This window comes from Pipistrellus kuhlii, unplaced genomic scaffold (assembly GCF_014108245.1).
Source record: "Pipistrellus kuhlii isolate mPipKuh1 unplaced genomic scaffold, mPipKuh1.p scaffold_m20_p_20, whole genome shotgun sequence".
Taxonomy (NCBI): domain Eukaryota; kingdom Metazoa; phylum Chordata; class Mammalia; order Chiroptera; family Vespertilionidae; genus Pipistrellus; species Pipistrellus kuhlii.
Genome location: NW_023425516.1, coordinates 2562935 through 2576225, shown reverse-complemented (window position 1 = coordinate 2576225; position 13291 = coordinate 2562935). Strand labels below are relative to the sequence as shown.

The window sequence follows — 13291 nt, the reverse complement described above, 5'->3', positions numbered from 1 at the left end:
ATAATGCCTTCCAAAACTATTATATGTTTTGCTCTGGACTCTTTGTTAACTTACACACAGTGCTTTTCCAGATTCCTGAACCTTCCTAGATGCTGGATCAAGAACACCAGCGTTTCATATACGTGAAATATAAAAACCAAACTAAAGCAAACTCATAGATACAGAGAACTGGTGGTTACTAGAGGTAAAGGGGTTCGGAGGAAGGGCAAAATGGGTAAAGGGGATCAATTCTATGGTGAAGGATGGTAACTAGATTTAAAATAGTAAACACAATTTAGTGTATACAAATATTATAATGTTATACGCCTCAAATACATATAATCTTGTATACCAATTTTACCACAATAAAAAAACCTGCCAAAAAACAAAATAAAAACTCATGCTTCTCACAGAAGGCTCCCTTGCCCCCAAGTTAAGCTAATACTCTAGGGTCAAAATTGACTTCTGTTCCTCCAGCCACATTCTAATGCATGGTTTCTCTTTTAATTCTGAACATTCATTGAGATTTCTAGGTAGAACCAGGACAGTGCTGTGTGTCCATGGGCAAGTTGCTTAACATCTCTGAGCTTCAGTTCTATAAAAGGGGGCTAAACCACATGTCCTACTTAGGGAGCCTAACTCATGAAAAGAGATAATCTGTAAGTAACCCCAAGTGGAAAAGAAGTTATCAGAGCCCAGGGCGAGGCTGACCAGCTGGTCCAGATGGAGGCTGGACTGGGGACCTTGGCCTCTTTAAAACCCTCCTCAGGGCAGCAAGCTGACAACCTGGATTTCTTCTGATAGGAAGGATTTTAAAGTGATCGCTCCCAAGTGCAGGAGGACTTGGAAGCCCCGAGATTCTCTTCCTTGCAATGCCTCACACACTGCCACCACCTGCCAGGGCCACCCCGCCACCCTGGGGTGAAGAGATGAGGCTATGTCTAGACTAAGCATCACTTCTACCCCCAGGTAAGGGCCAGCACCCCCAAACAACAGGACCAGGGATGCCCATAAGGGAAAGGGACTAGATGGAGCAGAATAAGTCTGTCCAAAGGAAAGGGATGGAAGGAAGGGAATGAGACTGAGAGAGCAGAAGGTCAGGGGCACTGCCAAGAACCAGCCTCTGCTCAGACCCCAGAAGTCACAGACCAGTAAATGTAACCTGGTGTGGGGCTCAGGGCCTGGCGGGCTGCCCGCCTCATGGTCACCTGTTCATGCAGCATCTGGGATGCCAGTTCCGATCCCAGCCCCCAAATGCAGTTTGGATGGAGAGGTTCCTGGGAGGATGCCTCATTTCCAGGCAGCCACATGCTCCAACGGGCCTGAACTGTGCCCAGCCTGCCAGCCCCGAGAGTGGCTCCAAAGACACTGTCACTGTGTTTCCTTTTCCTAACCTGGGACATGGATTCTTAGTGAGGCACTTATTTCAGCCACTAGGAGGCAGTTTGGCAATTTGTGGGGGCACCTGTGGTTGTCATAGTGGGAGGGAGGTGGCTTCTGGGGTCAAGGACATCCTGTAACACCAGGAACACTCCCACACAAGCACTAAGGGTCCTGACTGCCACACCACCTTTGAACATTCACACAGATTTTTAAAAATGCTTACATTTCTGAGCCATGATCCTAATTTGTTTTAAAATAGACTGAATTTGCCGAAACTGGTTTGGCTCAGTGGTAGAGTGTCGGTCTGCGAACTGAAGGGTCCCAGGTTCGATTCTGGTCAAGGGCATGTACATGTACATTGGTTGCGGGCACATCCCCGGTAGGGGGTGTGTAAGGGGCAGCTGGTCGATGTTTCTCTCTCATCGACGTTTCTAGCTCTCTATCCCTTCTCTCCTCCTCGCTGTAAAAAATCAATAATATATATATATATTTAAAATAAAATAAAAATAGACTGAATTTTCCACTGCTGCAACTAAATCAGAGGAATGGCATTGTTTTATTGGGAGCTGTTCACCATTTCTGGAAATCACATCACCAAGGCGACGACGCTGTTGGTGGCATTCGAGATACCAAAACAACACACGTGTGTCAATCTGCATCTGACTTGGCTATGTTTGCGGCACTTCTATGTTTAGGTGCAAACAGCTGACCATTCCAGTGGAGTCGGGCCTGAGCACTGATATGTGAAATTACAGGTTCTTTTATCATCAATTATTTTTTTGCCCTGTCTTTATTTTGTAGTTAGGGCATTAAATTGATTTAAAAAATGTCAAGTGTGGATAGGTTATATGATGCATGAATTAGCTGCTGGTTAGTAAAGGGACATTTAAAAAGATTTGTTAAGCTCAGCCAGTGTGGGTCAGTGGTTGAGTGTCAACCTATGAACCAGGTGATCATGGTTTGATTCCTGGTCAGGGCACCTACCAGGTTGCAGGCTCAATCCTCAAGGGGGCGTGCAGGAGGCAGCCAATAGATGTTTCTCTCTCATCATTGATCTCTCTCTCTCTCTCTCTCTCTCTTTCTCTCTCTCTCTCTCCCTTCCTCCATGAAATCAATAAAAAAAAAATTAAATTAAATATCTGTTAAAAGGAGGTGGGGTTGCTTTGAGTCCAGCATGGGTATAAACCATTGAGCATGGGGAACACGTGCTCTTATTAAATATCCCTCATCTTTACCATTTATGTAAGTGGTTTCATGAAGCCCTGGACTTGTCCTGCCTTGCTTCCTCCCAAATCTTACCTCCTGCAAATAGTTTTTTCTGCTGCTTTCAGTAAAACAATTGCACTACGTGCAAGGTTGGCCCAGCTGCTGCTTCCTCCCCAGAGGAGGAGTTGGAATAACCCCACTGGGTTGCCAGCTTTCCTCCCCACATAAGCAGAAAATGCCAGCCTGGGCAACACAGAGAGGCTGGCACCCACTTCTTCAAGTTCTAGCCTCAGCTCCCACCTAATCTGAGCAGGAGCCCTGTTTTGGGGAGTTGGGCCAATTCTCTACCTTGATTCCTCCCCCTCTGTCACAGCCCTTGACACGCTGCCCAAGGAGAGAACTGGATTAGCCTGAGGTTTGCCAGTGCTCCGCTCTCTCCTCTCTTTCCAAGGCCTGGACACCCACCTCACCTACTGGGTGACCTTGGGAAAGCCCCTCCTCTCTGACCCTCAATCTTCTCACCCATTGATATGCGAACTGCAAACATACCCGTTGTCTGGGGTGGCTGGAGGGTTACATGGAATCAAGATTGAAAAACGTGACACCAGCTAACATGATTGACAGCTCTGGGATTCATGGCAAGGGATACCTCCTAGATGCAATGCCCATTCTGCTCTTGCAATTTTAAAGGAAAGAGGCAAGGGTGAGAGAGTGGCTGTGCCCAGCAGATGTCGGGGACAGCTCAAGTTGCCTTCCGGGCTGCGAGGTTGAGCTACAGCACATGCACACATGCACACCTGCGGGGCTTACCTGTCCACCTGGACTTCTGCATCTTTTGTCTCCACCTTGGCAGGTCCCCTTCCGTTGAGCCCTCTGTCAGGAGTGGTGAGAAGGTTCAGCACAGGCTTGATCTCCTTGAGCAGTTCATTGTGCTCCTCACTGCACTGAAGGGCAACCCCGGCATTTTTCTTGGTAGTGTCCAGGCCATTGGTGTGGGACAGCGAGCCAGCTCCTGGCCCATTGTCCTGGGCGTGCTGTGGCCCACTGCTGGGACCCGAGGCCCTGTCCACCGCCAGCGGCTGCTCTTTGCAGGATGATGACTGGTGTGACAGATCGACAGCTGTGGTGGGAGGACCCAGGGGCCGTGTCACCCGGATGGTCTTGGGGGTCCCATCCCCAGTAAAGGTGGTCTCCAGGTGCGTGGTGAAGCCCTCCGGGCCCCTCAAAATGAGGACCACGTGGGTCTCGGAGGCAATGCCCCTGAGCACCTCCAGGGCACTGGCGTAGCTCAGGTCCACCAACGGCTGGCCATTGACAGCAAGAATGATGTCTCCGGCCTGGATGAGGCCGCTCTGCTCTGCAGCACCCCCTCGAATTAGGTCAGAGACGATCACAGGGGGCTTGCTCACCCGCTCCTTCACCAGGAACCCCAAGCCCCCCTCTTTGCGCTTGAAGAGGCGGACAGAAATCACGTTGGGTTGGATTTGTTCAACATTAAACATGTGATTCTCCATGGTGTCGTGTCTGAGGGTCTGAAGACCTCAGACTTTGTTGAGCCTGGTGGCTTAGCCAGGAGGAGCCCAGCTCAGGCTGTGCGGAGGAGGAGCCGGGACTGTGGTGAGTCTCTTGGGCTTGTCTGACTTTGACGTCAACCTGGTATCACCCACTCATTGCTGTTCGGCGGTCGGTGGCATGATTTCACGCGCCTGCCTCCCTCCTCGTTCTCTAAGGAAGTGATGGCTGATTAGGTAGACGTCAGGAGAAGCGGTGGGATGTGTCCCTAAGCAACAGGTCAGGCGAACTGTGAGGGGAAGGAACTGGTAGATGTGTCTAGAGGCGACACATGCTCTTGGGAACTATTCCCTGGGTATGGCCAGCCCGTGAGACACAGATGTGATCCAAAGCTTCCTGAGCTGAAGAGAAGGAACAAGGGACAGAATTTAAAAAGAGGTCGAGGTGGGAGTGCCCAACAGTACCTTCAAAAGGAAGCTGGCAAATGAGAAGTCTAGCCATAAGACGCTCTGGAGGGCCAACCCAGAAACAAAATCCATTTTCTTCAAGGAGGATACTTCCCAGTTGGCTGCAAACTGCCTGGGTTCATCTCCATGATCAAAGCCCTGGGTAACCACACACAATCCTTTCAGCCTCAAGGAATCAGAAGGCAAAATCTTATTTTTTCCCCCCACTGCAAGCATCCACCCTCCAACTTGTCACACCCGTGGCCGTTGTCTGTCTGTCTCACATTTTCCGTCCTCGGGTCAGGAGCTCAGCCAGCACAGATCTGTGGGCTCTCCTCTCTGGCTGCCCCCAAAGCCCTCACAGCAACCCCTGGAAGGGGACACTGCCTTTTGTGGAGTCACCAATTAAAGATGTCAACTGGCTTTTATGACCATTTTTATAATTACTGAGTTGTTCCAGATTCAAAAGGACAGACTTAGCCACCATTACAAACCAAATTGGTGTAAGTACAGACACAGGTCAATATAAAGCTTTGGAGGACATAGGTATTGATACTTCACAGACCACCTGACACCTTAACATAAAAACATTGGGAAGAGTAAGCAAAAAGCAGGCACTTAGTGTTTGTTGAATGAAGAAAAAAAATCCCAAAAGACTTAACATATGATTTTTCTTCTTTGATGAGCACAGAAACCCTTCAATAGACAAGAAGACCAAAGCTTGGGAAGGGTCAGTGACTTGTCCAAGGTCAAGTAGAGAATGAGGGAAGATTTGAACTCAGATTGGTCCCACTCCTGAGCCTTAGCTTTTAAACTTATATCTAGGTTTAAAAAATTTATATTCTTATTATTTTTACAACTCCCACCAGCTCCTCCAGGCTAGGGAATCTGAGTAATGTGCTTGAAGAACTGAAGGCCAATAGGCTGCTGTGGCTCAGGTGAGGTGTGTGCACCTGTGGCATGTACAAAGCGGGCAGCGATGTAGGTGTGTCCTTTGTGACTAGGCTGGGGCAGGTGATCTGAGGTTGTGGGTGGATTGGGAACAGGTGCAGTGGGTGGAGAACCAGTACATCCCTGTCCTCGTCCCCAGTTCCATCTTCACCCCTCTGCGGGCATTCACTATGCCTTAGCACAGTGAGGGCTACCATCTGCCACTGCTAACAACTCATTCCCTCCTTTCCCTTTTAGCAGCTTCCCGGGTCACCCCGGGGCTGGGCTGAGGCAGATGACAGGCTCCTGCTACCTCTGAGAGCAGGAAGTGGATGCATACACCCCAATGAGCAGGAGGTACCCCCTCCTGGGTCCCCTGCAGGGCTGGTTAGCAAGTTACTCCCCCCTCCCCATTTTACAGCTTGCTTTACGTAACTCTGCCAGTCCCTCTGTGTGGGTGAGGGAATAATGACTACCCAGGCCCAGCCCAGGCTGTGTTCTCCATCTGGTGTTGCTGTGTGTGTGTGTTTCTCTGTGTATTCATGCACCGCCTCACGCGGTGTCATTTCTCTGCTGTGTGAGTGTGCATGTGTGGCCTGTGGAGGGACGGGCTGAGTGTCTTCCAGCATCCTGCTCCTGGGGGCTGGGACCATCGTGCTCTCCTCGCCGGGGAGAGGATGGGTCCGCCTGCTTCCCATCTTCCTTAACTCTCCATGAGACCATTGCTTCTTGGTACCAGACCCAGGATGCTCACTCTGTAGCTGGAAGCAGAGCCAGCGGGGACCTCCCGAATGGGCACTCAGCTAAGGTCTTTAATTAAAGATGAGACTTGAAGGGGAGCTCCTGGGGAGGCGAGGCCCTGTGCTCGCTTCCTCCACACACTGGCCTGGGCCAGACCTTCCCAAAGGACGTAGGCTGGACTTGGCTCAAGAAAAAGCAACAAAGCAACCCACAATCCCCCCACCCCCAGCCTTGCTTCGCTCTCTTTCTCAGCTGTTTTCAAATCAGACAGAGCTGTTGGCAGGTTCCGTTTCTCAGACTTTGGCTCTAGAAAGGCAACTTGAAATTTGGAAGGAATTGGAAAGGGGCTGGGCTCCAGAGGCAGGAAGAAGTCAGAGTCCGACAGACAGAATGAGAGTGGGCAACAGAGAACACAGCCCTGGGACCAAGTGAGTGGATTCTGAGTACTCACTGTGGCCAATCCTCACCCTAAAAACAGCCCGACAATACGAGGTGTCTCTCCTTTTCCTTCCCAAAGCACACTTTCCCCTGCTGTCAATTTTTATTCTCACCCAGACCATTGTCAGGGCTGACTATGCCCATTTTATTGATGAATAAATTAAACAACTACAGGAAGAACCCCTTGTCCCAGCTCGCAAATTCCCAGTGTCCAGCAAGCTCCTCAGTCCTGGGCCACCCTCCTGCTACAGGGAAGATTTTAAAGGCCCTTTCTGGTCCTATCTGTGTGTTTCTGGGCGAGTTCTTTATTTTCTTGGAGCCTCGGTTTCCTCATCTGTAAAATGGGGTCATTATGTAATGACCACCTCCCTGGGAAACGGGGAGGATTAAATGAACCAGTGAATGCAGGGTGCTCAGCAAGGTCACAGAGTGAAGGCTCAGGAAGAAACGGCATCCTGTCATCGTTGCACTCAGCGTCACCCTCAGGCTTTCTGGCTCACCACTGAGCTCACTTTCTACTCCACTGCAGTCTCGCCAAAGGTGCATCATGTGCCACCCAGAGGCGGCCTTTGTTTGAAAGCACACCGAGGACTCACGACAGTCACAGTGCGGCACAGCGACTACAACCCGGCCTCCGCCCTTTGGGGTTGTGGCTTTAACAAACCCGGTGTGCGTGCCCGCCGGTGCACGTGCCATGGCAACGATACTTGGACCGGGCCTCATTCAAGCAGCTCAGCAGTGTCGGCGTATTTGTTTCCGTTACCTGGCTGCGCGGAAACAGGCACTGGCTTTCAGGGATGACTGCCAGAGAGAAGCAGGGAGCCAAAATAGGCCAGCGTCTGCCACCACCACCGTCTCGCTGCTGTGCGACCTTGGGCAAACCGCTCCCCAGCCCGGGCCACGCTTCTGCGATCAGAGGAATGTGACAGTCACAGCTCTGAGTGACTGAGAATATACTGTGTGCTAAGCATGGTGCTGAGTCCTATGAAGCAAGAGCTGACAAGGTGATCGCGGCTGAGAGAAGTGTGCGGGGAGGAAGCCCTGGGTGGATGTAAAGGAGTGGATCCTGAGGACTCACCAAGGTGAATCCCGATCCTAACAATATCCCACAAAATCATGCCTCCCTCTTTTTCCTCCCCAAAGCACATCCTCCTCTGCAGCAACCTGACCAAGGTCGTGTTCGACGGTCCCCATTTTACCGATGCAGAAATTCAGCTAAACAGGGAGACCTGCCTGCTCTGGCTTGCCTATGGCTTTCTGTTTCTGCAGTGGGGTCAGAGGGTTTGGGAATCAGCAACAGCTGAGGGGTCAAGAGCTGTGCCACCAACACAGCAGCCCCTGGCCACAGGTGGCCATGGAACTCCTGAGCTGTGGCTGGTTCCACTGAGATACACTGTATGAGTAAAATGAACACTGGATTTTAAAGACTAGCAGGAAATAAAGAACATAAACTACCTCTAATTTTCCAGTATCTATTACTCACGTCAAACTGATAGCGTCTTGGATATATCAGGTCAAGCACGATGATTGGAAAACGTATTCACCTGTTGCTTTTGACTCTTGAGAATGAGACCACTGCACAATTAAAGATCACCCCTGTGGCTTAGATTGCACTGCCACTGGCAGCGCTGGTCTAGAGTCTGGTTCTAGCGTAGGGGTGTCGAACTCAATCAGAGAAGGGGCCAAAATCTAAAATCCAGCCTAAATCGCGGGCCGAATGGTTTACTGAACAGTCATAAACTGTCATTGTGATGGAAACGCAGCGGAGTGCAGCGATGACAGCGCGGTGCGGGCCACATTGTAAGGCCTGGCGGGACGGATTTGGCCCGCGGGCCTTGTGTTTGACACATGTGTCCTAGCGTCTGGCTCCTGGACCAGAGCTCTTCATGTCCCCCTGACGTCCCCCTGGGATCTACTTAGCCAGGCAGTTGATACTTCCGCCTAAAGATAGCGGAAAAATGACACAGAAGGTTAGCAAACGTCTCACCACTGTTTGAGGCTGACTGCTGAGAATGAGGCTGATGGGGTTAGAATGGGGAAAGAGAAAACCCACTGAGAACCTTGTGGAGAGCCAGGTAACAGGAAGGTGTTACCTGAGCTAACAGTCCAGAACCCAGCCTCCTGTCACCCAAATGGCCTTTAAAATCTACCCTGAGAATACTTGTCTCATTGAAGAGAATAAAGCAGATCCCCATTTGCAGGTAGAAAATGAGCTTCAAGACATACCATTAGGTAAAAGAAAGAAAGAAAAGAAGAAAAACCAATGCAGAGACCATTCTAGAAGGAAGGAGTATCATCGGTTGCATCTTACAAGGAGTATTGGAAGTCAGAAGTAGGAGGAAGCACTGAATATCTTTCTTCTTCCTATTTGAATATAATTTAAATTATTTTTATCACGAGTGTGACCTTTTAAATGAGCAATGTTGAAGAAAAGAACAGCCCGCCTGTGAACGCCTCGGTGTTTCCACTTTGCGCACCCACAAAATCTATAATGGATGATAGCCCTGTATCCCATCTCTCTCCAATCTCATTTAAAAACAAATTCAAGTCCTCCACGTCTTAAAACGAAACAAAAACTGCTGCCTCCAACACAAACAAAAGACTGAAAACGTAACCCAACTGTGCTCTCAAAAAAACCCTCAACAAAACCACCAACTTCCCTCCATCTCTCAGCTAATTTGCAGTCTTTCCCCAGAGAGCACAACCCCCGGAACAAGCTGATGTGCCTTCTTCCACGCCAACGCACAGCCACAAACCCGCCAACCTCTGCAAATCGGGGGGTAAGTTGTTCCGTGTTTTGAGGATGCCAGTCAGACATCCCAGACCCCCATTCCCCCAGATTCCTGGCTACGGCTGGCCTGGGATGACTCTGACCAAATGCCCCACCTCAGAGGCGGGAATGAGCATGATGGACAGTTATTTAAAGTCTGACAGTACACCTTGCACCTGAGGGCTTAGGAAATCCATACTCTCTCACATCGTTGCTTCGTACAGTCCCTCTGTGTGGTGATGTAACTATACTCCCTGACTTAAAATACACAGATCTTTGACCTGGCTGCCAATTTTTGACCTGGCAATTCAATTTTTAAAATTTGCCCCTTTTGATGAAACACACACACACACACACACACACACACACACACACAGGATCCTTCCTTGCAGGGTTGTTCAGAATATCAAGAGATTGGGAAAATCTGAATATCCACCATGAGAGTGGCACGTCCCTGCAATGGAATCCTGGGCAGGCATGAAACACTGGGGGCTAAGATCTAAAAAGGTCAATGAGCCGAAACCGATTTGGTTCAGTGGATAGAGCGTCAGCCTGCAGATTGAAAGGTCCCAGGTTTGATTCCTGTCAAGGGCATGTACCTTGGTTGCGGGCACATCCCCAGTAGGGGGTGTGCAGGAGGCAGCTGATCGATGATTCTCTCTCATCGATGTTTCTAACTCTCTATCCCTCTCTCTTCCTCTCTGTAAAAAATCAATAAAATATATTTAAAAAAATAAAAAGGTCAATGATCTTCAAGATATATTACTGAATTTAAATAGAGAACATGTATAAGAATGTATTTCTATATGCACCCTACTTAGTTATCCATACTCCCATATAAGCTCGAAGGTGCACCAAAAATCTCTGGGAAAAAACACCCAAGATATTAGGAACAGGCTGCTTCTGGGAAAGGGCCCTGGGAGGCTGGGGGTCGGTGGGAGGAAAGCTTACTTTCTGTTGTCTATTGTTTTGCTTCCTGTCTATTGAGAACATTAAAAGAGGATTTGATGTGTCGGGTCCTGGAACTCAAGAGAGGCAGCTACAAACGCAGGCCCTGGACGCTGGTGGTAAGTCGCTCCCACTGGGGTGGGCCAGGGTGTTACTGGTCCGTGGTGGAGTCCATCACAAAAGAGAGCTCCAGGGCAGGCATCTCTGTGTTGGAATAGACCTGGGGAATTATGGAGCCTTCATTTCATCTTCATTTTTCAAAGCTCATTTTTATGAGCTAGTTCAGCTGCTATAGAGCACTATATCCATCAAATAGACAGAAAATTCCAAGGCTTAAGACTGAGTTTCTTTTTTTTTTCTTTCTTTTTTTTTTTTTTTTTTGTCTTAATCCACACCTGAGGATATATTCCCATTGATTTTTTTTAAAAGAGAGAGTGGAAGAGATAGGGTAAGACAGAGAGAAACATCGATGTGAGAGAAACACATCATCTGGTTGCTTCCTGTACAAGCCCAACCAGGGGCTGGGCTTGGGAGGAGCACTGGGGAGGAGCCTGACCAAGGTATGTGCCCTTGCCCGGAATCGAACCTGGGACCCTTCAGTCTGCAGGCGGAGGCTCTATCCACTGAGCCAAGCCGGCCAGGGCAGGACTGAGATTCTTACATTGCTTCCATCCAGGGACCCCTCCATAGTACTCAAATCCCCAGAGATGTCTCTCTCCTCACCTCCACCAGACCTCATGGCTGGAAGTGTCATGTGTGGTCCAAGGCATGGACCACATACCTTTGTGATTCCCCCGAACCACCTGTTAGGTTCAGATTTCTAAGCTGCAATATGGAAACAAATTGGGACAATTAAATGGGAAAGCATTTGGTGTAATAAAACCCATAATGTACATGGCACTGTTAACTATTCTTTTTTTAGTCAATTTAGATCACACCTCAAGGAAAATGAACAATTTCAGGCCAGATATGCAAACATAACTATGGCCAGATGATGGCCTTATTACTACACAAAGGAAACAATATTACCAGTGGTCTCTGAGACGCTCCTTAAGAACCATTAAAAACCAATGGCACATTTCCTCCCTCCAAGAAACCTCACCCTCTTTTACTTCCTTTTTCTTCTTCTCCTTCCCTTACTCTCTCCCTTCCTTTTCTTTCATCCAAGCCAAACCCTCATTTACTAATTCTTACATTGCTCCTGCCTGGCTCAGTGAGGATCTCGGCACTGGAGATGTAAGGTGGGCAGGACAGACAGCATTCCTGCCCTCAGAGCTCACAACCTGGGGCAGAGGTGGGCGTAGACATTTAGCAACAAGTATAGTGACTAGAACAAAATATTGGTAGAAATACAGTGTGCTAACAGGGGCATGGACATGATAACTAACGGTCTTGTGGGTGGTCAGGGAAGGTTTCCTGGAGGAAGAGTCACGATATAGAGTTGGCCAGATGAAGGAGTGGGTGTTGGGAGTGAGGAGAGACTGTATTGAGGTAGGAGGGGAGTAGGCATTGATAGAGTCCACTGTGGCAGGAGAAGAAATCAATGCCTTCTGAAGCTGGAGAGGTCTTTAGGAGCTGGATCCTGAGGGCTTTTAGTATAAGGTGACCAGATTTTAACATTGGTAGAACGGGACACCATTGACCGGGGTGTGTGTGTGTGTGTGTGTGTGTGTGTGTGTGTGTAGATAGGGGGGGCGGGTTTTTTATTAAAAACTTGGTCTTTATGGAGCAACAAAAATTTTCATAGAACGCAAAAATAGTATTATATTTTTTAAAACTTCAACTTAAGTACAATTTACAAATATAATAAATAAATAAAAATTATGTATAGTCGTGTCACTTTCAAGGCCGGCGCTAGACTTTTGCTGCCACTATAAAATATAAATAATACGAGTACTGTCTGCTAAATTCAAGAAAATTTATGTATTTATGAAATAAATAAGTTACTTACCTAAATTATCTGAATAGCTGATTTGTTTAACTAGCTTACTAGCACGCAATACAATGTGTATCTCTGAGAGACAGTTACAAAATGTTTTCGTTGTTGTCAATCCCAAAAAATGCTATTGTTCATTAAGTCCAAACAATGGTGGTCGAATTCTAACAACTTATCAACAATGCAAACTTTGATAAGCAGTTCTCGATAATCAATTCTCAACAATTATTTGTTATTATTAAAGTTTAACATTATAAAATAACAAAAATAATATAAAACTCATATCCTGGCTAAATAGCCACAGGGCCGCCGAAAACCTTATATTTCCTTCCCATTCTCCCGCCGTTCCCTAGCTCATCGTGCATTTTTTCCAAAACTCAGGACTTTTTTAAAATGTCACGGAACGCGGGACAAATGGTTAAAAATCGGGACTGTCCCACCAAAAGCGGACGTCTGGTCACCTTATTTTAGTACCATGTTAAAGAGTTTGGGCTGTATTCTCAGGGTGATGGCAAGCCGGGAGGGCTTTGAGAAGAGAAGTTCTGGGGTCAGATTTGGATTTTGTAAACATCACTCTAGCTGCTGGATGGAGATTGGGTGGAAGTCAAGGCTGGCTACGGGGAGACCAGTTAGGAGGTGGCTGCAGCCCAGAAATGAGAGATGAGGCTGGTTAGGATTAGGATGGTGAAGGGGAGGAAATAGGTGGATTAAGAGATATTAGGAGGTTGAGCCAACAAGGTTTTGTTACTGACTGGATGGAAGGGGCAAGAGAGGAGGAGAGGTCCGTGGCGACTTTCCAGTTTGGCTTCCTCAGACAGACAGAATGTGAGGTGAGTAAGATCGGGGTGAAAGGAAAGGTAAGAATAATCATTCGATAGAATTAGTCTTCCTGAGTAGTAATAACTAATTTAACGGTGGTCCAGCATCTTGCAAGAGTCAACAACATCTCCTTATTCTTTACTCAATTCTGAAAATGAAGAGAGGATTACAGAAAAATACACT

At 48.1% G+C, this 13291-nt stretch overlaps 1 protein-coding gene across 3 annotated transcripts in view; it reads right to left on the bottom strand.

Moving 5' to 3' along the window:
• Positions 1–13291, bottom strand: part of NOS1 (nitric oxide synthase 1) — a 104027-nt gene that overhangs the window by 75656 nt on the left and 15080 nt on the right. For all 3 annotated transcript variants that reach the window (XM_036448878.2, XM_045585400.1, XM_045585401.1), the window contains exon 2: positions 3379–4481. In XM_036448878.2, coding sequence (XP_036304771.1) covers positions 3379–4082 — 704 coding nt within the window. In that variant the 5' untranslated portion in view covers positions 4083–4481. The remainder of the gene's footprint in view (positions 1–3378; positions 4482–13291) is intronic.